This window comes from Notamacropus eugenii, chromosome 4 (genome assembly GCF_028372415.1).
Source record: "Notamacropus eugenii isolate mMacEug1 chromosome 4, mMacEug1.pri_v2, whole genome shotgun sequence".
Taxonomy (NCBI): Eukaryota; Metazoa; Chordata; class Mammalia; order Diprotodontia; family Macropodidae; genus Notamacropus; species Notamacropus eugenii.
The window spans coordinates 410126538-410151541 of record NC_092875.1 but is presented as its reverse complement, the minus strand read 5'-3'; the positions used below and the strand labels follow the sequence as shown (position 1 = coordinate 410151541).

The window sequence follows — 25004 nt, the reverse complement described above, 5'->3', positions numbered from 1 at the left end:
AGCACTTTGCAAATCTTAAAATGCCATAAAAATGACAGCAATTATTATTTTTTTTTTATCTTTCCTCTCTTTGGGAGTCTACTTTCCAGTCTACTTTGACCCAATGTCTGTGAAAAAATGAGGTCTAAGAAAAATTACTTTGGGTCTGTACCCAAAGCATCATTCACTGGATAAGCAACAAACAAGTTGGTGTCTTGACTTCCGGAGTTTCTAACCCAAGTTTAATCACTAAATTCTTGTTCCCCTATCTTCCACTGATGTGGTCCACGCTGCATGGTCTTGGACATGTCAGCTGAATTTCCTCGGGCTTCAGTTCCTCAAAGGGAGGCTGTGAGGACTCACCTAAAGAGTGTTTAAAGTACTTTGAATTTATAAAGTTTTATAGAAAGGCCCTTCCTTAGTACGTTTCTTAGAAAGGTTAAGTACCTTGAGATTTAGAACAGATGCAGTTCCAGTATACAAACAGGGCAACGCATCTTAAACAAAAAAGCCCACACACATTCCTCGTCTAAGGAATTTGTTTTCCTTTCTTCCTTCCCTGTTGCCTTTCTCTTTCTTTACCCTTTCCTCGGACACACTCTTCTACTCTTCTTTTTCCTTCCTTCCCTTCCCTCTTTGTCCTTCCTAAAGAAAAGTATATCTTGCTCACCCACTCACCTCCCTTTCTCTTTAATAACCACTACGTAAGCAAACAAAAAAAAACAAAGAAAATCACTCTTCGGGGAATCAGCGGTCAGGGCAGGAAGCCTCCATTTGGGGGAGACAAGAGGGGATTTGCTTTACAATTTACCCCACATAGAGACAGGGACGAAAATGATTCGGGGGCGAGTGGCAAAATGATGTTTACTTTGCGGCCGCGAAGAGTGCGTCCGAGGTCTGACAGCACCGACCTGAAGTCATGGGTCTCACCTCCAGGAATGAGAGGGCCAAAGAACGTACTTTCAAAGAGGGTCTCCCTGGAATTGTCCTAAACAGAAGGAAAGGGTGTGAAGGCGGAGCTAGCTAGTGAACCCGCGCCACCCAGAAGTTTCAGTGAGTTTCCTCAACTTCTAGCTCTCATTAGCGTTCGTCCGACCCTGGGGAGGTGGCAAGGGAAGAGGGATCGCCCATTCAATGGAATGCAGATGTCCCTTTAAGGTTTGTCTCCCTCTCAGCGGACTTTAGCCTAAACACGGACTGGAAGCTTGCTTTATTTGTACATGAGCACAGACTCTGGGAATCAGCCAGTTGCAATTTCAAAGACTGAGAACTAAAAGGGAGGAGCGATGTGGCAATTCATCTTGGATGTGAAAAGCGTGGAGAGGACTTAGAGGCATTTGCGGAAAACACAGGAAATCACCCCTCAGCTGCTGCTGCTGCTGCCACTACTGCTGCTGCTGCCTCTGCTGCTGCCTCCGCTGCTCGGAAAGCCGGCGGGGGAGCTCAAGGCAGCGAGCGCTCCCGCCACAGTTGGTTCAGGGCAGCCTGCAGTGTGTCCTAGCTGAGACTCCGCGCCCTAGGGAGCCTGCCCTGCCTCTCCTGCCCGTGCCAGGCTGGTCATGGCCCGCCAGCGCAGCACCAGCCCAGGTGTCGCTGTCGCATGCTGGTGGCTTACCGGTGAGAAACCCCGTCTTTCTTTAAGCATCGTCCCCCCGTCTTTGCTTAAGGGTTGAAGTCAAGAATGAGGATGTGAGGCTGGCATTCAGGATAAATAGAATTGTGGAGAAAAAAGGGACAGGAAGAGAAATAAAAACGTAGGTTTTGGAGCCAGTTTGGGCAGGTTAGAGTGTAAAAGGAGTGTTTTGTGTTTGGTTTGACCAAGAATTTGTTCTGATTTTTCACTCTGGGGTTAGAGGATAAGGGAGGACTGTTTGGAATTGTAAACAGGAGGTGAAAATAGGATTTTAAATTAAAGCCCTCTTAAGATGGAAAATAACTTAGTGTTTCTATGTTAGGAGTTTAGCGGGTGACTTCTGTTTGGGGGTGGAGGGACCGTGCTGAGCTGGGGGAGGAAAGTGGACAGCAGCAATCTACGCCAAATTCAAGTCTCTATACTCAGGTTGCTCATGAATCGAAATATTGTATGTCTTTGGCATCCGGCTTTCACAACTAGCTCTGCTTCAGGACTAGGGAAAGGGACATATTGCAATTTTCCCTCTGATTCTGAGGTGATGTTTTCAGGTCGGTGTGGTGAGGGGACATTGTGGAAGGGGCGGAGGATACAAGAAAAGTTTGAAAAGGAGAAGGAATTGTGAACACTTAACTCTGTTAACTCCAAAAAGGAATTAAGCAAATAAGCAATAAGTTATCTATCTGTATTTTTTTTTTATTTTGTTTTCTCCAACACTTCCCCAGCAAGTGATATGTAAGAATCAACATGTGAAATGCCAGGAACGTAGAAGAGTTGAGAAAGGGAATGGCTCTCATAAACTGTCACTGTTAATACTAGAGTTACTAAAATCTTTCATATATGTTCCTAAGCTATATCACCAAAATTTTCTATCTTGTTAGTATATAGGCTATTTTTAGATTTTTAGTAAAGCTGATATTCTGTGAAGGCATTTCTTTTTGATGGAAAAGGAAAGGGATGTTGCTAACTTTTGTAAACAGACTATATAGATGAATGAAATTGTTAATAAGCAGATAGCTTGGCTTTTCATGAGGTGGTTGAAAGGGGAAAGAAGACTCTTATGAAACTATTGTGGTGGGCCCTTCATGCTCACACTTAACAACTCACAGGCAGTTTCCAGTAATATAAACAGTGGTCACACAAGAACAGCATTGCAAGGCAGTGAGCTCTTTAATTTACCAGCTACTGTCATTACACACAGACACATATTTGGAAATAATTAGCCAGATCTGAGTTGCTCAAGACCAGGATAATCTTTACTACTGACAAAGTTGCTCCTTATCATTTTGTTGAATGAATCAAAGTGGCCAAGGACCACTTTACTATTTCCTACATGACAGGTAAAAATGAAATTTAAAGGAATAGAGAAAGTAGAAAGGTGCTATTTTCATAAAATAAAATGTCAAAGGCCCATAATATCTTGAAGATCAATGAATTGTATTTTCCTTATATTTAAGTTACCACTTGGTTGTAAAGGAGTCATTTAGGAAAATATATTAACTCTTTCATGACCAATGAGCCCAGATAGAGCAGAGTTGGCAATTTGGATAGAAAGTTATCTTTCTTATGGTCTCTACAAATATACATTTATATATATATGTATATATACATATATATAAGTATATATGTATATATAGATATACATATGGATATATACCTATATTTGTGTACATGTATATGTGTGTGTATGTGTGTGTGCGTAGAAGAGCTGAATTAAAACAAGAATGACAGAACATAGAAGCTTGGATTTAAATCTGGAAGGGAAACCTTGGCCAATTCCCTCATTTTATAGATGGGGTAACCTTTGCTCCATATTCAAACAAGTAAAAAAGGAAAATGACATTTGTTATATCTAATTCTTCCCCTAAGAAGTTTTGTATGTTTAATTAAGGCTTTAAATATTACTATAATTAATGCAATAATATTGTGCCTAATCCTATGATAAGCCAAGATACCAAAAAAAAAAAACAAACCCCCCCCAAAAAACCAACCTGGTCATCAACAGGTTCCCTAAATGAAGACACTACAATTAATTTGAATTGCCAGAGATTTAGTCCCTCTCATTCCTCATCTGATTTCTCCATTTCCTTCATCCTTTACACCCACTCAGTCACAAAATTTCATCAACTCTTTCTCAGCAATTTCTCTCTAATTCATCCCTTTCTCTCCACTGCTATGGTTGTTTCTCTAGCATAGACTCTCATCAGTAAACATCTGTATTGCTACAGAAACTTACTTCTGCCTCTAAATTCTAACCTACACTTCTAATCTATCCTTTTGTCAGGTAAATCTTCCTAAAACATTACTCTCATCATAATAGGTCCTTACTCAAAAACCTATAATAGCTCCCTATTGTTATTAGATGGAGCTCAAATTCTTCATTATAATATTCCAGGTCCTCTGTCTTATCTCATATTATCTATCCCACGTTTCTCTCTCTCTCTCTCTCTCTCTAGTATGCAGGGAGTTCATAGAATTTTGGAGATGGAAAGAATTTTAGAAATCCTTTATTCCTAACCCTCTCATTTTAAAGAAGACAAAACCAAGGCACAGTGACTTGCTTCATATCACACAAGGCAAACCCTCATGCCAGTCAGGATGATAATCTTGTCTTCCTCCATCCTGAAAGCAACACTCTTTTTTCTTCCACTGTGTAGGTGCTTCATATTCTATTCATCTCCTTACTGCCTCTTCACCTCTCTACAGACTGGCTGTCCTTCAGAGTCTAAAAGCTTTCTCTAGGCTCTTCCATTCCAATTTGTCTCTTCTTTTTATGAACTATCATTGTAATTATTTTAATACTCATAGTTTATTATATAAACTCTTAATTTGTTGATTTCAAACTGTGTAAGTCATATCCCACCCCCAACAAGACCACCAACTCATTGAGAACGGATGTTATGTTTTATATTTCTTTTGTATTGGTTTGTGTCAAACTCAAAAATGTGCTACCCATGTGGTATATTGACTTAAAAAACTACAGATTAGTATTATCTATACTGTATTGTACTTTTATTTTTTTAACATTTCTAATTACATTTTAATCTGGTTTGGGCAGCCCTCTGGAATCTTGTGGGCCACTTGCAGCCCTGGCCTGGTGGCACTCAAAACTCAAGGGATCATGTGGTGTAGGAAGAAAGGAGAATAATTAAATCTTACTGGAGAGGTATATGTGCTGTTCTAGTACAGTGGAGAGAGGACTGAACTTTTGCTCCTTACTATCTAAATAACCTTGGAAAAGTCACCTACCTTCTTGGGCCTAGGATTCCTTATCTGTAAAATGAAGGGTTCCATTAAGCCCTGAACAGCAAACCTATTGTGACTCCCTTTGAAGAATGATAGATTTAGAGCTGGAAAAGACCCTAGAGGTCAACAAGAAGGTCTAGATCCATTATCTATGATCTTGTCCTCTGAGTTTTGCAATCATTACAAATTTTCTCAATAGCCTAATATAGCTATTCATTTTAATGCTCAAGAAGTTCTGCCTTGTGTTCCACACAATTATTTTCCACTTTAACCCATTCTTCCCATGAAGACCTCTAGACATGAAGTTAGATACTCTACTTTAAGAATTTTGTGACTAGTAAAGAATTATTTGAATGGTTGATTATATCTTTGCCTAATACTGTCAAAATATAAAAGGGGTCATTTGGCTTTTAAAAATGCAAGTATAGTTTTAGCATTAAGTCATTCTATATATAGCTCACAAATATGTCTCAGGCAAGGTTTTGAATAAGATCTACACACAAGATTTCCTGTTCAAAATGAAGCTGGCAGGTAGTCAAAATACTTACTCAAAATGATAGAGGGGCTGTTAACAATGGTTAAAAAAAAGTAAATGCTTTAATGTCCTTATTCAAAAAGCATTTATTAGTTAAGTGATATTAACTTGGGGGAGAGGGCAATCTCTGTCCTGAGTCCCCTTCTATTCCAAGAGCATTACAGGCCGGAAAGGAGCTGAAAACAAACAAAAAAGTATAAAATTTAATAGGAATAAATGTGAAGTCCCACATTTACGTTCAAAACGTGTTGTGTAGAAGTACAGGATGAGGATGAATGGTTAGAAAGTAGATCGAGTGGAAAAGATCTGGATGTTTTAGTTAGCTACAGGCTTAAAATAAGTAGGCAGCATAATGTGACTGCCCTTCCCTCCAGATTAATGAGAACTTGTTGAGTAGTTTCTGATTCTCTATGACCCCATCTGGGGTTTTCTTAGCAAAGATACTGGAGTATTTTGCCATTTCCTTCTCCAGTTGATTTTACAGATGAGGTAAACAGGGTTGTGATTTGCCAGGGTCATACAGTTAGTAAATATCTGAAGCTGGATTTGAATTTAGGTCCTCCTGACTCTAGGGCTGGTACTCTATCCACTTTGATGAAGTATTCTGTACTGGTCAAACTACATCTGAAGTATTGGGTTTAGTACTGGACACCATTTTTTAGCAGAGACATTGATAAACTAGAACATGTCTAGAAAAAGGCAATCAGGATGGTCAAATGATCCCAAACTATGTGAGAATCAGTTGAATAAACAAACAAAAATACATAAACACACATGTAAAATGTGTGTATGTATGCATATGAGTGTATATATAGACATACATATAAATACATACATATATATGCATATTTGAAAAGTTGTCTGAAAGAGGGATTACATTTACTTGACTCTAAGGTAGAAAGTAGAAGGGGGCAAATTTCAGTTTTATGTGACATGTTCAAAAATGAATGAGCTAGCTCTTAAAATAATGAAATCGCCATCATTGATAGTATTCAGGGACAGACTGAATACCAACTTGTCTGAGATTTTATAGAAGGGTTATTCATTCAAATTTGGCTACATGATCTCCAACTTCACTTCCTAAGATTCCATTCCTAAGATCTTCACTCTAAGATCCCATGATTTTATGAAATTTAATGCTTTAAATAATTTATCAAAAGAAGCAATTAGAATGTTCTCAATCAAGGGGTAGATTCACCAAACTTCCAGTGCAGAGACAAGAAGAATAACAATGGGACAAAATAACTAACTTGACTTTGTTTCCTGCCTAACAACATTACAAATAAAGCTATTTCTGGTAGCTCACAAACTCTCATGAAAGCTCATCATTGTCCATCTCGCTTGCCTCTTCTATGATTTCTTTCCAGTTGGCCTGATCTTTAGCTCTTCTCTCCTCCTCCCACTTGTTTTTCTTTGCCATCAGTAATTCTGTTTTCAGATTTACAGTTTGTCAGATTGTAATGTGATTTTATGAAATACAGTCAAAGTCAAAAAATGGCTAGGAGACTGGTGTCGAAATCTTGTTAAAATCAAAGCGGTATTATTTAGTTCCTTGTGAAGAAATTGAATTTAACAATATTTTGGAAATCAACGTTGCAGTTCTAAAATCAGAATAGATTGTCTATTCATTATAATGTGTGACTAGGAAAATTGTAGTCACTGTCAAAGAAAGTTCAATGAGAATTAAGAAATGTCAATGAATTTAACTGGTTCATCACAGTTCCTTGAAAAAAAAATGGTGCAGACTTTCAGAGAAACTTAGGTAGGAGTTATTTATCTCTAATTACATCCTCAAAAAGATGGTCATCTAAAATAACTTATAATCATTTTGCCATCATTTTTTATATTTTTTTAGAAATCTATTATCAAAGCAATTTTGAAGCTGATAATCTGGGATACAGAGGTTGGAAGATTATCCCTCCACCTCCCTCATAGATTCCCAGAGCCAAGTTTATAATTGAGTAGCAGTCCATCCAAAACCTGCTTCTTTTAAAAGTAGCACATGAAATTTTCTGGAAAGACTCATGGAATTGTGATTTCTATGGAACGTGATCCCAACCTTAGTATAGCTTGGCCACATCCTAGGATGTTACTATCTACTAGGGCTGGTTTTTGTATCAGTTAATCAAGTTATCATCCAATTTGGCTTATCTTTCTAACAAATTTTTAGAGTCTAAATTGGAATTTGTACTTTATTTAGTAGGCAATGGGGAAGTATGAATGGTTTGTGAGGATTAGAACTATACATTGGGAAACAATTCACTCAGTATAATGTATAAGCAGATCACGCTTCTCCCTAGAAGTTCATCCTTTAGTCCCTTGGTGCTCACGTGCAGGAATTACATGCTTCCAACTTATATAATATGATAATAATGACAGGTTGCATTTATTTAGGATTTACTAGTACCAGGAACTTTGCTAAGTGCTATATAAATTTTATCTCATTTAATCCTTACAACAACCCTGGGAAGTAGGTGATATTAGTCTCTTCATTTTACAGTTGAGGAGATAGAGGTAATCAGAGGTTAAGTGACTTGGCCAAGGTCACACAGCTAAGTGTCAGAATTACTTTTAACTCAGGTCTGGACTCTATTCACAGGATCCCCTACCTCCAATTAAGAAACCTAATGCCACACAAGTTTCTTTTTGTCAGGCAGTCACAATGGATTTAGTAATAAACAAGTAGGGGAGAAGACCTGAGTTCAAATCCAGCCTCAGACACTTACTAGCTGATGCTACCTCAGGAAAGTCACTTAATCTTGACCTGTATCAGTTGCCTTCTCTGTAAAACAGGAATAATAATAGCACTGTCTGCCCAAGGTTGCTATGAGGATAAGATTATATAACATTGGTTAAAAACTTCACAATCTTTAGGAAAATATATAAGTGATAGCTATTACTATTATTTCAAAACAATATTTGTCATCTGTTCATTAAAAACATATGCTTAGGTTGATTGTATCTTGTCCAACTATCCCCTAACACCTTAAAAGAGGCTTCCAAATAAAATGGGGGAAGTTAGGTGCCACAACGGATAGAATACTGGACCTGAAGTCAGGAAGACTCATCTTTCTGAGTTCAAATCTGGCCTGAGATACTTACTAGCTGTGTGACTCTGGGCAAGTCACTTAACCCTATTTGTCTCAGTTTCCACATCTGAAAATTGAGCTGCAGAAGGAAATAGCAAACCACTCCAGTATCTTTACCAAGAAAACCCCAAATGGGATCGCAAAAAAGTGAGACATGACTGAACAACAAATAATAATGAAAAGAACTAACATTTATATAGTGCCTACTGGATCCCAGGCCCTGTGCTAAGTGCTTTACAGGTATTATCTCACGTAATCCTCACAACAACCCTGCCAGGTAGCTGCTATTATGCCCATTTACAGATGAGGAAACTAAAGCAAACAGAGGTTAAAGGACTTGCCCAGGGTCACACAGTATCTAAGACTGAATTTGAATTCAGGTCTTTCTGACTCCAGGACACTCTATCTACTGTGCCACCTTGTTGATCCCTAAATGGCGAATTTTAGATTTGTCTATTGTTTTTGGTTTTAATAACTAACAGATCAGCATAATGTGATTTTCTAGCATTTTGGTGTCCATAATAGACAAACCTAAGTCTCTCCCTGAACTTTAAAAGGAGCCAATTTCCATTTGTATGCATAAAGCCTCCTACAATATTCTTATAGCAGAAAAGATTGTTCCTCTACAGAATAAGTGCAGTCGTAGTAAATGGAGTATTATATTTGGACTTGGAAAAAACTGAGTTAGAATCATGCCTCTGACACAATGACGAGGTTTGGATTTGATGACCTCTAAAATCCATTCCACATCTAACTCTCCAATCCTATTCTTATATGAACATATTAGCTATATGACCCTGGATAAGTCACCTAACTCCCCTGTCTTAGTTCCCTCACCATTAAAATGAGGGGATTAGACTCAATGATCTCTAAATTCCCTTCCAACTTTAATCTATCATTCTATGAATACTAAGCAACAGTGCTCCTTCTGTCTACCCAGAGAAGCCCAGAAACAGGCAATGCAGAGAGAAGCCAAGAACGGATTAGCTGTCAGACTCCTTCCTTCAATCAGCCACACCAGTAGCAACTTTTTCAAAGAAGAATAACTATGATTATTTCAAAGTGACTAATTTAGCAGGTTGCCACAGCTGCTCCAGAATTCTGTCTCCCAGCCAAGAAAACACACATATGCAAACTTTATATTTGTCAAGGGTTTTATACGTGTGCAAAGCACTTTCATATATTTGGTCTTTCACCACAATCCCATGAAGCAGCCATTAAAGATATTATAATACCCATGTTTGCACAAGAGAAATTGGGGCTCAGGTGCTTAAAGTTACACAGCTAGTAAATGGTACACCCAGGACTACACTTGATCTGGTCCTAGTCCAGTGCTTAATCCTCAAGCTGAACATCATTCCAGAATTTTGGAGATTATCTAATGAAACCCATTTATTTTCTCCTTTAATCATATTTTTATTGGTAGATTTTGTCTTTATATTGCCTTTATCTCATACTATTCCCTTTGCCTAACCATCAGTCATTCCTTGAAAGAAGGGTTTAAAAAAAACTACACAAAAAAAGACAGTTCAACAATACCAACCAAAATATCAACTGTCTGACAATAGATGTAGAATTCCACCCCCAAAGTCTCCCATTGCTATAGAAAGGGAAGATGGTGTATTTTCTCAACTCTTTTTCAGTGCCCAAATTGAGTCATTTTAATTAGTCTATCAATAAACATTTATTAAAAGCCCTAGGAGCTGAGCATATACATACATATATACAAACATACATGTGTGTATATAGATATAGATTTAAAAACTTTGCTCAGAAGTTGATATTCTATTGGAGGAAATCACACATATGAGAATATACATAGAATAAATGCAAAATGAATACAAGGTAGTTAAGCATATGTGTATGTTCATCCTTCGTTGTTGAAGAAGACCATGCCATCAGAGAAATGATGACATGACTTGCACTTGACTTTGTTTTGAGTGAGGGAGGGCTGTGCAGGCCACCAGCCTCACTTCTCCTCCACAGCCATGTGAATCCAGTGACCAGATATTCAACAGGATGACTGGAGATGACCCAGAATGAGGCAATTGGGGTTAAGTGACTTGCCCAAGGTCACACAGCTAGTGAGTGTCAAGTGTCTGAGGTGAGATTTGAACTTAAGTCCTCCTGACTCCTGCACTGGTGCTCTATCCACTTACCATCTAGCTGCCCCAGTTAAGCATAAGGTAATATGTGAAGGAAGGGGTCTAGCAATTGGTGGAATCAGGAAAGACTTTGTATAAAAAGTGGTGCTTGAGTTGTGTCCTGAAAGAGAGAGGGATTCTATGAGGCAGAAGTGAGGAGGGGATGCATTCCAGGCATAGGGGATGGCCAGTGCAAAGGCACAGAGATGGGAGATGAAGGACCACGTGGGAAAAATGGGCCAGTTTGTCTGGACTCTATAATATGGGAAAGAGAGTAATGTATAAGGATGGAAAGATATATTTGATCAACTTTCTTTCTGTTTGTTCCTAAAGAGTGTAGCTTTTAAAAAACCTGGAGAGGAGATTATACTTTATCTGACAGGAAAACTGAAGTTTATTGAGTAGGAGAGTGACATGGTCATATTTAAGTCAGATAATTACATAGCATTGTTTGAGGTTTTTTTCTCTCCACATACGTTCTAACTTCCTTATCATATAGTAAAGTATCTACCGAGGTGGGACTAGGACTTTGAGTTTCCTAACTCATAGTCCGTTGTTTCTTATGCTATATCAGTGTCAGTTTTAAATGTTGTGTAATGGAAATTCCTAGAGGTAACATCACTAAACTTTATATAATCAGCTTTCATGAGGTTAGAATAAATGACAAATATAATTAAAATTACTGGCAAGAAAAAAGGACTCTTGGCGAAAGACTGAGTCAGAATATAATTTAAATTTAAACAAAAAAACTGAGACCTGGTATTTCTCGGATTCTTTATTTTAGGAAAGTACAAAAATGCATCTATAATAACTAGAACCATTTTTAAAGTAATAAACAACAAATTTCACAATTAACAGTTAATAAAATTGTAAATAGGTTATCCACAAAGTATATAAATGGTAAAGTTAACAACCTTGACACATTTTTCACGAGAATAACAATTCAAGAATTGTTTCATTGATTTTAAAACAAATAGCATGATGTGGATTCGCTTACATTATCTATAGTAAGTGTTAAACTCTTAGAAAGAATATTTCCCAAATTGTTGCAAATATTTGAGATCAAATGATATTTCTAAGAGAAATTTGTATAAGATGTTTAACTGATGAAGCAGTTTAAGGGCCAGTTCAATGGGTTTGCATCATTTAAAAAAAAGATCTGTGCGATATAATATATGCATGAAATTTTCACACGTTTTTAAATATTTAATTAGTTGTATATTTTTCTAAAGCAGCATTTTAGATAATCCTCAAAGATACTGCTGGTCTCTTCAGCTTGATGGAGAATTAACAGGAAGAGAAGAATGTGACAGGAGTTATAAAGTTAATGGAACTATGGAGAGGGCGCATTAGCCTTTCAAGTTCGCCAAATATTCTACCATTTACTAGGAAAATGTTTGATCCTCTGACTCATTAGCTAAAGAACTTATCTCTAAACAGATTACAGCATTATACAATGGAATAAACATCCCCCTAGCTTCTCTCTTGGCTGCATTCCATAAGCAGGCACTATGAAACTTTATTCAGAAAAACAGTTTTTGATTAGTTCATAAACCCTGAGACCATGGGGCCTGAAAGCATTAACTTTGACAAGTGAAAAGAGTGCAGGACTTCCCCTTGCATATCTGAAAACAAATCTGATGTAACTATTAGGCCTTGCATCTGTTCTCAGTGCTTTTTAAATACTCAAAAATGCCAATGACATAGCTTCAGGATGCCCACCCTAGTCCCATACTATGTGGTGGAATAGTATAATATCTTTATCAGTAAATCAATCCAAAATTATTTACTAAGCACATACTATCTACCTTCGCTATGATGAAGTACTGCTAGATTACATATGTGCATATTCCTAAGTATACATAAATTATGTGTATATGTGACAAACGTACATATAAATAGATTCAAAATAAACACCATGCAGTGTTGGTAGAGGAGAGGGGGAGAGTCAGGAAAGGTCTCACATAGAAGATGGTGCTTGAGGTGAGTAGTGAAGGAAATCTGAGATTTTAAGAGCTGGAGGTAAGGAGGGAAAACATTCTAGAAATCGAGGGCAACTAATAAAAAATCACAGAGATGGAAGGTAAAGGATCATGCATAAAAAATACTAAGAAGGAAAGTATGGCTGAACATGGAGTACATGAAGGGTAATAATGTATAATAAGGCTGGAAAAGTAGGATTAGACCAGTTTCAGAAGAGTTTTATTTTTTAAAAATTATTTATTTTATTCTGAACTTAAGAAATAAAGCAAGCATTTTCATAACAAAGTGAGACAGAAAAACAGAAATTGCAGATCCATTATGTACAATTTGCTATTCCTTTCAAATTCACAACAAAGTTAATCAGGTGAGATGGCTACCATGAGACACAAATCTTTACGTATACAAATATGAACTACATACACAGATACACGCATAGATGTATGTGTGTGTGCATGTACATGTCACTTCTTTATCTGGATTCAAACAGCATCGTGCTTCATATGATCTTTGCAGTTAATTTGAAAATTTATAATAGAATGACTTGGTTTCTCAAAATTGTTCTTAAAACAGTACTGCTGTTACTGTACCCAGCGTTCTCTGGGTTCTGCTCATTTCATTCTTCCTTACTTCGTGGAATTCTCTCCATGCTTTCTAAAGTCATTGGGCTCATCATTTCTCAAAACAGAGTAACATTCCATCAGAACATATAGCACAATGTGTTTGGCCATTCCCCAATTGATGGGCATCCCCACAATTTCCTGTTCTTTGCCACCACAAAGAGAGCTGCTGTAAATATTTTAGAACATGTAGAACATTTTCCCTAATCATCTTGAGAAACAGACCCAAGAATGATATTGTTAGGTCAAAGGGTATAAGCAATTTAATAAGTCTTTGGACATAATTCCAAATCTTTCTCTCCAAAATGGATCAGTTTACAGTTCTACCAACCATGAATTAAGGTCCCAATTTTTCCACATCCCTTCCAAAATTTGTCACTTTCCCCTTCTTTCATTTTAGCCAAGCTAGTAGGTATAAAATGATATCTCAAGGTTATTTTAATTTGCATTTCTCTAATCAATAATAATTTAGAACATTTTTTTATATGACTATAAATTTCTTTGATTTCTTTATCGAAAAACTGCCTCTTCATATTCTTTGACCATCTATCCATTGGGGAATGACTCACATTTTTATATAGATTTAACAAAGTTCTTTGTATATTTGAGATATGAGACCTTTATGTGAGGAACTGATTGTTTTCCTCCAGTTTTCTACTTTCCTTCTGATCTTGGCTACATTTGTTATGATTTTTTTCTAGCTCCACATTTTGTTGTTAATTTAATTGGCATAGCATTGAATAGATAGGTTAATTTTAGTAAAATTGTTATTTTTATCATATTGACCCTACCTACCCCATGAACAATTTGTATTTCTTCATGTATTTAAATGTGATGTTATTTGTGTACTAAGTTGTTTTTTTTTTCATAGTTTTATTCATATAGATCCTACATTTGTTTTAGTAGGTGTATTCCCAGGTATTTTATACTGTCTACAGTTATTTTAAATGGGGTATGTCTAGCCTCTAGGATCCTATAGGAATGCTGATGATTTATGTGGGTTTACTTTATATTCTGCTACCTGGCTGAAATTATTATTTCAATTAACCTTTTAATTGAATCTTTAGGATTTTCCAAGCATAACATCATATCATCTGAATAAAGAAATAATTTTATTACCTCATTCCATATTCTGATTCCTTCTATTTCTTTTTCTTCTCTTATTTTGTTATTGTAGGATTTCCAATACAATATTGAATAATATTGGTGACAGTGGGCATCTATTTTCATGCCTGATCTTGCTGGGAAGGCTTCTAGCTTAGCCCTATCACAAATAATGCTTGCTACTGGTTTTAGGTAAATGCTTCATATCAATTTAAGGAAAAGTTCATTTATGCCTATACTTTCAAGTATTTTTAATAGACATTAGTGTTGTATATTATCAAATGTTTTTTCTGCATCTATTGATATTATCATATGATTCTTGTTATTTTTATTAGTGATATAATCAATTATGCTAATAGTTTTCCTTATGTTAAACCATCCCTGCATTCCTGGGATGAATTCTGCATCATCATAATGTATAATCTTTGTAATATATTGTTGTAATCTTTTAGATGGTATTTTACTTATGATTACATATGATCCATATGCATTAATGAAACTGGTCTATAATTTTCTTTCTCTGTTTTTACTTTTCCTGGTTTAGGTATCAATAGCATATTTATTTCATAAATAGGGTTTGGTAGGATCCCTTCTTTGTCTATTATCAGAAGAGCTTTCAATGTCAACCAGGGCTTTTTATAGTTGATCTTAGAGGTAATAAGGAGACACAGGAGTTTACTGAGAAGGGGACTCGTGTTCAGATCTGTGCTTTAGAAAATCCCTTCAGCTACTATTCAAGGGTGGATTAGAATTTTAGAATCAGAAGATCAAATAGGAGGCTATTGCAACAGTGAAGGTAAGAGTGATGAGGACCTGAGGTCACTGAGTGAGTAAAAAGGAGTCTTACATGAGAAAGGTGGAGATTTAAAAAAGAAAAAATATTTAACAACAGATGGAATATATGGTTGTGAAAGAATGAGGAGTTACTGCTGAAACAGGTTGAGAACCTGACTAGAACAAGAGCAGTGGGTAGAAACAGTAAAACTGGGAGGACAATGAATTTGGATGTGTTGTGTATGGGTTGCCTATCAAGAATCAGCTTGATGTTTGTTGTGGCAATACAGCTATCTCCCTAACCATTAACTCACTGTAATACTGAGACCTGTGGGATGGGATGAGGGGACATGGAAGAACCATGTGACTGCATTTCGTGTTGTATTACCTTGGGATTGAGTCAGGGAAAAAGAGTTCTTTTAGGAAGGGGGTGGAGACGGAGTAGATATGGAACGCATAAAGACTCCCTTGTTCAAAAATGTGTCTATCCTTTTGTTATGGGGGACTGGCATGTGCAAAGTATTGGGGACTGTATCTCCTCAAATGGGAGGGCTAGGGAGGCTGACTGTGGGAAAGTCACAGTGACATGTAATAGAAATGCCTCAAAGAGATCTTGGCATTGATTTAGACATTCTATAACTGGTTCGGCTAAATTTCTCTATCAGTGAAAAGAATATTATACAAATGTTCCAGGCTTGAGACCTGGGTTACAGCTAGTTGGTTGTTGTTCAGTCATGTCTGACTCTCGTGACCCCATTTGGGGTTTTCTTGACAAGGCTACTGGAGTAATTTGCCATTTTCCTTCTTCAGCTCATTTTACAGATGAGGAATTGAGGTCAGCATTATTAAGTGACTTGCCCAGGGTCACACAGCTAGGAAGTGTCTGAGGCCAAATTTACACTCAGGAAGATGAGTCTTTTTGACTCCAGGCCCAGCACTCTATCCACTATGCCACCCCGCTGCTCTGGGTTACAACATATTTACCAATTAGAAACTTTTTGGGGGAGAGGGGCAGGGAGAGAAATCAAATCAAAGCTAGAAAATATTGTTTCACACCTTAGAAGGAATTACTTCAATCAGACATCAAGACTAACACCTGGACCAGATTTCTTAACCTTTTTTTTGAGTCATGAACCCTTCTGACAACCTGGTAAAACCTATGAACCTCTCCTCAGAATAATGTTTTTAAACTCATTAAATAAAACATATAGGATTAGAAAGGAAACCAATTATACATGTACCACAGGCAGCCCTGACCCCTACCACCTGAAGGCCAAGGGTGTTAGATTTTACCATTTCACCCCTTTCTTAGGGTTCTCTGGTATCCTTAAGAGGACTGAGGGGTGTGTGCCATTGGCTCCAGCTCCAACTAATGGTATTCCCCCATATATAGGGGGTGTGATTCCCTGCATCCTAGTTCCTATTAGCCAGTAACAGCCATAGTAGCTTTTACACAGAAATCTTTACTTCAAAAGGTAGAATCACAAACATACAAATTTACTCCCCCATCATGTGGGAGGCATAATCCTCATCCTCTTTGGACCACCCCAGTGCCTGGAGAGGGGAAAGGAATTAGATTCATAGTTTAGCTCAGTTCCAAGACCAAAATCCCTCTGGGGCTGGAGTCCCCATGTACCCTGGCTTCTCTGGCCTTCCAAGCCAGGCTGGCTGGATGCACCACCCTGTCTGCAATCCTGGCCTCAATTTTGCCAGGGTTCAAACTCCTGGGGGAGGGGGATCATTTATGCAGCTAAGAACAAACAACATAGAACAAAAACACGCGCTCCCAGGTCCATTTCTCAGGGCGGACAGTCCTTTCCCTCTCACCAGTTCAGTTACAGGCATCCCCACCATGGGTAAACTGGGTAGATGTATAGTAGCAGAAAGAGATCAACCTGCTCAGTCTCACCGATTTTAAAGATGCAGGTAGCCAGTCAAAGGATACTAAACCCACTCTTGTGGTAGGGGAACCACTGGGCTCCATAGGCAAACTGGGAATGCTCAAAAGGCCCCTCAAGTAGACCTCTATGTTAGACAAACTGGGCATGACCCAACACACTCAGGTTATAGACAAATATAATTATCAAAATGTTTTTGTAAAAACAAATTTATAGACTCGAGGTTAAGAACCTCTTAATTTAGATGAATGTTGCTGGGCATTTACAGCAAGACTTTTGAATGCGAAAAGGTACAGAACAAGAAGCATTCTTGGTGAGATAAGGGAATTTGGATGGCCAAAGTCACTGTTGCTAACCTTAACTCAGAGACTACTGTACAATAAGCAATCTTCTAATGAAACCAGGTAGTATGAGCAGTTGATCTGGATCTTGGTTGAAAACTTTTTGCCTGACTTATCCAATTGTTCCCCCATTTTTTTTTCTTGATTTTGGCCAGTAACGTTTGGCCCCACAGTACTGTGAAGAGAACTGTTTCCAAATCCAGCATTTTACACAGGCTACTGATCTGCAGAAAGTGCAGATTGGTAGTTTTGGATTCTGCAATTCCCAGGACACTGGGTCAAGTAACTCCAAGGCTTTCTAAATGGTAAATTCCACAAATGCTTTCTGCCTCTGGAATCAGTGCTTTTTAACTATTAGTTAAAACTAGGTCATGTGAGGACAGTTGGAAAGATCAGAAAGTCAATCTAGTTGGTTAGGCATGCAAAGCTGTAATGCCATTTATTTTGGAAACCTGACACACAAATCCCACATGTATACCCAGCTCAAAGTGGCAATCTGTTGAGTATGCACATGGGAGCTGAGGGAAATGGTGGGCTGCAGTGATCTGTCAGGATTAATGTCACCCACCCTCCTGAAAGCGATGACGTTTGTAGATGGTCCTTAAGAGCTCTGGATGTGGAGCCAAAGGGTCTCACTTTGAATCCTTCCATTTATTCCCTCTTAGACCTTGGGCAAGTCACTTAACCTCACTGGACCCAATTCCTCATTTCTAAAAAGAAGAAAGAAAGAGAGAAAGGATGAACTCTGTAGTTCAGTTACAGGCATCCCCACCATGGGTAAACTGGGTAAGATGTATAGTAAAAGAAAGAGATCAACCTGCTCAGTCTCACCAATTTTAAAGATGCAGGTAGACAATCAAAGGATACTAAACCTACCCTTGTGGTAAGGGAACCACTGGGCTCCATAGGCAAACCGGGCATGCTCAAAAGACCCCTCAAGTAGACCTCTATGTTAGACAAACTGGGCATGACCCAACACACTCAGGTTATAGACAAATATAATTATCAAAATATTTTTGTAAAAACAAATATATAGACTCCAGCTTAAGAACCCCTGAATTTAGATGAATGACTAAAATCATTGACCCTTTAAACCAGAGATTGCTTTTCTTTTTTGTGTATATCATGGATTATGCTGCTAAAAATTAGCACCCAGCTATCTGATACAATAATATCCACAATAAACTTTAAAGCTTAACCTGCATTATTAGCATTTTAACATCAGTTAATTTAACACTGACATTTTAATATTCCATCACTCTTCAGTCTAGGCAATCAACCAAACAATAAATCATGCCCTGAATTGTAGTTTGCCAATTTGAGGTGTAAATGCTCACTCTGAAAATTTAACAGTGTACTAACTGCTTCCAGCAAGCCCATGCATGCACCCCCTTTGCAGTCTGGTGGAGTCTGGGGACTCTTCTCAGAATGTTTTTAAATGCGTAAAAATAGAAGTCATAGGACTACAAAGGAAATCAATCATTAATCAGCAAACATTTATTGAGCACCTACTGTGTGCCAGGTGCTGTGCTAACTGCTGGGGATACACAATAGTAACTAACATTGAACGTAGCACATAGTAAGCACTAGGCATGACACTAAGAGATTTACAATTGTCATCTCCTTTGATCCGCACAACAGTCCTGGAGGTGTGGGGGGGTGTATGTATGCACATGCATACGTGCGTATGTATACATATGCGCACATGTTTTACATAAAATATTATATATTTTCCACTTACAGATGAGAAAACTGAAGGAGAGGTTGTTAGGTGACTGGGCTGGGCTGGCACAGCTAGTAGATGTCTCAGGCCACATTTGAACTCGGGGATCTTCCAGGTCCCAAGCTCTATCCACCTCCCCAACTGACTTAAAAAAAAATTACACTGAACTACAGGTATACAAAGATTTTCAGACATATTCACAGATCCCTTTCTGTCTTTGATCCAATAGACTATTAGCCCTCGGTGTTCAGGGCTTGTTTCAGTTTTATGTGTTCTCTTCGGGGCTGGGTACACAGAAGCGTTTAATAAATGCGTGCTGAATGTTGAATGAATGACGCCCTCCCAGTTCCAAGGCTTGGGGCTCCATGAGAGCCGTAGTAGCAGGGCTGCGCGCAGAGGCTTCCGAGACGTCCCGGTGCCCCTCCTGACCACGCCGGCCACGCCCCTCCAGGCCACGCCCTCTCGGCCACGCCCCCTCCCGGCCACGCCCCTCCCGAGGAGCCCAGGCAGCGGCGGCGCCGCGGGACCAGTGCTAGCGGACCCGTTCACTCTTCTCTCAGACACAGCCAGCTCCGGCGAGCGGAGGCTTAGTGCTCAGTGAGCCTGCGCACGCCGCATGCGCCGTCCACCGCTTCCGTAGCTTTACGTACGCCAGTAGAGACGTGGCTGGGGAGGCGGTCTCTTGCGCAGGCGCACTAAACAGCCCCCGTTGAGTCCGCGCTGCCGGCCGGTCTGAGAAGGGGGCGGCGGGGCTAAGAGGCTCCGGGTCTTGACCGCGGCGCCCTCCCACCTGGGCGGCGGGGTCCTGAGCGCCGCGTGCGGGAGAAGGAAGGTTCTCTGGGGCGCTCTTCTCCTCCTTCCGCGAGGCGAATACCCGCCCGGCGGGGCGGCGGCCGCCAGAGCCAGGCCGGAGGCGGCAGGGCCCGGCCCCTTCCCCCCTCCCTCCGGCCGCCCCCCGCCGCCAGCATGAAGCTGGTGAGGAAGGATATCGAGAAGGACAACGCGGGCCAGGTGACCCTGGTGCCCGAGGAGCCCGAGGACATGTGGCACACGTACAACCTGTTGCAGGTGGGCGACAGCCTGCGCGCCTCCACCATCCGCAAGGTGCAGACCGAGTCCTCCACGGGCAGCGTGGGCAGCAACCGCGTGCGCACCACGCTCACCCTGTGCGTGGAGACCATCGACTTCGACTCGCAGGCGTGCCAGCTGCGGGTCAAGGGCACCAACATCCAGGAGAACGAGTACGTCAAGATGGGCGCCTACCACACCATCGAGCTGGAGCCCAACCGCCAGTTCACGCTGGCCAAGAAGCAGTGGGACAGCGTGGTGCTGGAGCGCATCGAGCAGGCCTGCGACCCGGCGTGGAGCGCCGACGTGGCCGCCGTGGTCATGCAGGAGGGCCTGGCCCACGTCTGCCTCGTCACGCCCAGCATGACCCTCACCCGCGCCAAGGTGGAGGTGAACATCCCCCGCAAGCGCCGGGGCAACTGCTCGCAGCACGACCGCGCCCTGGAGCGCTTCTACGAGCAGGTGGTGCAGGCCATCCAGCGCCACGTCCACTTCGACGTGGTCAAGTGCGTCCTGGTGGCCAGCCCCGGCTTCGTGCGGGAGCAGTTCTGCGACTACATGTTCCAGCAGGCCGTGAAGACGGACAACAAGCTGCTGCTGGAAAACCGCTCCAAATTCCTTCAGGTACAGTAACCCGCCTAGCTGAAGGGCTGACCCAGATTAGAGCTTAGGGGTTGGCATCAATGTTAATACGTTGTGTAGGAGGGAGGACGTTTAGAGGGATAGGGAAATGACCTTTTTCTTAATCATGTCCAGTCATCCTAAAATGTAAGCCTGGCACTAAGAGAAAATGAATGTCCCATTTTTTCCACATTCATGTTTTCTTACCCTTTTAGGGGAAAAATGATTTAGGTATGCTTAACAATAGGCAGTTTGATGCTAAGAGACTTAAATGATCAACCTGTGTTATGAAGTCCTTATGAAGCATCTCTACATAAGTAAATATACATAACTTTAATGTGTAAAATACATAAGTTTAATGCCTTGCATGTTTTGACATTTTGGTTAGGGTTGATGTGTTTAACGTTAATTGAACAAGTATGAGTTAACTTTTAAAAGGAAGAATATGTGCTCTAAAATATTTCATCCAACCTCTGTAATTGTGATTCCAGGTACATGCCTCTTCTGGGCACAAATACTCGTTGAAAGAGGCCCTTTGTGATCCTACTGTGGCCAGCCGCCTCTCAGACACCAAGGCTGCTGGTGAAGTCAAAGCCTTAGATGACTTCTACAAGATGTTGCAACATGAACCTGACCGAGCTTTCTACGGACTTAAGCAGGTGGAGAAGGCCAATGAGGCCTTGGCAATTGACACACTGCTCATCAGTGACGAGCTCTTCAGACACCAGGATGTAGCCACCCGAAGCAGATATGTGAAATTGGTGGACAGCGTCAGAGAGAATGCAGGCACAGTTCGGATATTTTCTAGTCTTCATGTATCTGGGGAGCAGCTCAGCCAGTTGACTGGAGTTGCTGCCATTCTACGCTTCCCTGTCCCTGATCTCTCTGACCAGGAGTCTGGTTCAAGTTCTGAAGAGGATTGATGATGGGCACCTCTAAAAAGACACTATGTACCACCCAACTCCTTCACCTACATAAACTAATATGTAAAACAAATATTCTCAAATCTAGTACGAAAGCTGCTAGGGAGGTTCAGTTTCATTTACGTGAGTGGGTTTTTCTTGTCAGGCTAGTCTCTTTGTATTGGAAGACCAATACAACTAGAAAATAAATTAAGATAAAAGTAATGTCTAATTTTATCCTTATTCACATTGACAATTACTTTTAGGAAAAAAATGGTTTAGAAATACTAATAATATGCAATTGATACTTAGGATAAAAGTTTTTACATCAGCTGCATTCACTGTGTACTGTACTGGGGTTAAGCTACTGTTTCTATCTCTTCTTCATATTTTCAGAGTGCATTGCAGGAATTTTACTTAGTCCTCACAAATAACTAAACTGACAGTGTTTTTTGGAAGATGGATAGAAAATTCACCAAAGAAAACCTAAAAACTGACACTATTGTTTAAGGAAATTACAGGAATTGAATGAAATCATTTCTAACATGCCAAGAAGCCATTGTGCTTTATCCTTAAAAGTTAACTTTATGCTATTTGGTGCACTACTTAACCTACTATTCATAGAGTTTTAGAGCAGGAAGGAACCTTTGTAAATGTAACACTTTTATTTTAGAAATGATAAACTCAGGTCCAGAGAAGTTAAAGTGACTTTCTTGAGGCCAAGCAGGTAATTATTAGCAAAGATCATAGTGGAATCCAATTTTGACTTCATGTGCAGTGGTCTTTCTTTTTACTTATTTTGATTTGTCAAATTTATTAATAGTTGTAGTATTAGAATTTCAAGTTGACTAACTGGAAGCTTTAAAGCAGTATTTTCTAGATTCTAAACAGTTTTCATTTAGTCATGCAATTGCATCATGATTGAATAGAGCCTGTATGTGGAAAAATAATAAGATATGTTTGACTTTTTTATAATTGAAAAGGGTTGCTAGGTAATTCTCTAGTTCACTAAAATGTCAGTGAATGATCTATCCCTGTTTGAAGTGGTAGATTATATTTTGTTTATGGTCTGTGGGTATCAAGTGGAAAGTTTTAGACATTCATTAACTCCTGATCAGTCCAAAATGATATGATTTATTTCTTGTTCTGACAGTTGACATATGTAAATGAAATCTACTGATAACACGATCAATTTTAGTATTTTTCAGGGGCCTTCTGAAAACTATCTTCACAAAGTTGCTAACCCTGAGTAAAAATAGATCTTCTAAATCACACACACACACGCTTTAAATAAGCTTATATTGTCCTTGACAAAATGAATGGCATTAAGCTACTATAACAGATATGATGGTACTTTAACTTAACCTCTAGAACACTTCATTTTCAAATGCAGCAAAGCAATAGGATGATACCTCTATCGTTAGCTTATGCTAACCGAATATGGCAGATCATTAATATGTAGAGATTTTGATAGTTTGACATTGTGCATATATTAATTACTGTTTCAGTTTTGTTGATCTTAATTTGAACTTTGTTTGCAGTGAAAATAACTGGATTATTCATGTGAAAGTTGTACTAAAAAATATCCAATAATTTTGACCATTGCATCACACTTCCCAGGAAGGCATGTCCTATAGTCCAGAAAATTCTGCCTTAAGCAGATTTTTTTCTGTTGTCAAATGACCAATAATGTGCTCACATGTAGGCCATGCTTTAAACAAAATTAAGTCTTTTAAAGATACCCATAACAGTATTAAGATAATTTGCATCATTGTAATTTTGAGGGGCCATCTGGAAGTCAGGAAGGCTTGGATTTAAGTACAGTTTCTGACATGGTGTTCTCTTGGGCCTGTCATTTAATTTCAGGCAACTCTTTCAGACTAAATTGCTAAGTAGTTTCTGGTCTACTTTGATTTTGTCCAGGGAATTTACTCATTAAGAATTCTCTGTATCAGTGAAATCACAGGCAGTACTACCCCACCCCCATCAAAAAAGCATTTAAATCAGTAAGGTCTGCTTGTGTTCAGATTTTAATTCTTTTCTCTCTATAGTAATCAAATACATACCTGAAAAAGTTCTCTAATATTTAATAACTTGTATGCCAGATAATGAAATTAGCGTAAAGATTTTTATTTCCAAATCTGTTTAAAAATAGGAGTGTTTTGGGAGTTAGTTTTCTTTTAAATCTGAGCAAAGCAGACCATTGAATGTTTTATGTGAAGAGCATCTGGAATTTGCAGGATTCAGAAAAGGAGAGGATTCCTAAGAGAGATTCTGAGAGTAGGTTAGTGGAAGATCTCTTTAGGGTCCTCAGATTTAAATATGCCATTGATTAAGAATAAAACTTTTCAAGTAATGTAATGGTTCCTTTTATGCTCTTAAAATTCTTGCTGCCTTTAATAACTTAAAAACGTGCCATAGCTTATACCTTTCAGAAATATATTGGTGTACAAATATTTATCATTTTTCAGTTGGAACAGTTTGAAACTTGTTTTGGTTTGCCTTATCTTGAATATCTGAAATGCAATGGTGCTTTACTTCAGTATGCTCAACTTGAAAAAAAAGAAAAAGACAAGTTTAGGAAAGTTCTTGAAATAAAAATATTGTAAGCTCTGAAAATGGAGTAGTTTCTCCTCCTTTGTTCAGTCATTTCTGACTTTTTTGTAACCTTGTGGGCCATGCTGTCCGTGGAGTTTTCTTGGCAAAGTTTGAAATGGTCTACCATTTCCTTCTCCAGTGGATTATGGTAAACAGTAGTTAAATGACTTGTCCAGGGTCGCACAGCTCATATGTATCTGAGGTTATATTTGAACTCAGGCCTTCCTAACTCCAGTCCCAGCACTTATCCACTGAGCCAACTAGCTGCCTTCTTCCATGCTAAGTAGTCTTTAAGGATCTTTTTCTGTAAAATTATCCTTCATCTGTACCCTTTGATATCATTAGCTACAATTGACTCCCCTCTCGAGACAGCTTACTGTTTATTTTTTAATCATTCAGAAATCTTGTTGGGAGAATTTTTTTTTTCTGGACAATGAAAAAAGTTCTAATTACATCTAAATGAAAAATGTCAGTGTGGATGTAGTTGACTTCCTCCGGTAGTGTATCAGTTTGTTGGTATAGTAACTGGACAAAAATAACTCATTTAGATAGTTTCGTTATCATCTGAAAGCCATGATTATTAGTCCTTTTGATTCTGTTTCTCCCTCTCCACCCCGTTGCTACAGAAAGGGGCTTCATGGTACTAAAAACCATATTCTATTTTCCCCAAATAGGTAACCATGGCCAAAGAATTTGTTACTTCCAACTGTTAGGTGTTAGGTATGATGAGTTTTAGACTGGTCCTCAGCAGA

At 39.1% G+C, this 25004-nt stretch overlaps 2 protein-coding genes across 2 annotated transcripts in view; both read left to right on the top strand.

Moving 5' to 3' along the window:
• The first annotated feature begins 713 nt into the window (after positions 1–713).
• ITGA1 (integrin subunit alpha 1) overlaps positions 714–25004 on the top strand; it is a 210340-nt gene continuing 186049 nt past the window's right edge. The window contains exon 1 of the mRNA XM_072605656.1: positions 714–1596. Coding sequence (XP_072461757.1) covers positions 1539–1596 — 58 coding nt within the window. The 5' untranslated portion in view covers positions 714–1538. The remainder of the gene's footprint in view (positions 1597–25004) is intronic.
• PELO (pelota mRNA surveillance and ribosome rescue factor) lies at positions 19700–24273 on the top strand. Its single transcript, XM_072605658.1, has 2 exons — positions 19700–20755; positions 21244–24273. The coding sequence occupies exons 1-2, from the start codon at positions 20030–20032 to the stop codon at positions 21673–21675; spliced, it is 1158 nt and encodes a 385-aa protein (XP_072461759.1). The 5' UTR covers positions 19700–20029; the 3' UTR covers positions 21676–24273.

Bases quoted from the DNA above. Each gene is read 5' to 3' on its own strand.
- PELO (XM_072605658.1), top strand. From the start codon at position 20,030: ATGAAGCTGGTGAGGAAGGATATCGAGAAGGACAACGCGGGCCAGGTG. The intron at 20,756-21,243 runs GTACAGTAACCC...TTGTGATTCCAG, and splicing joins ACCGCTCCAAATTCCTTCAG to GTACATGCCTCTTCTGGGCA.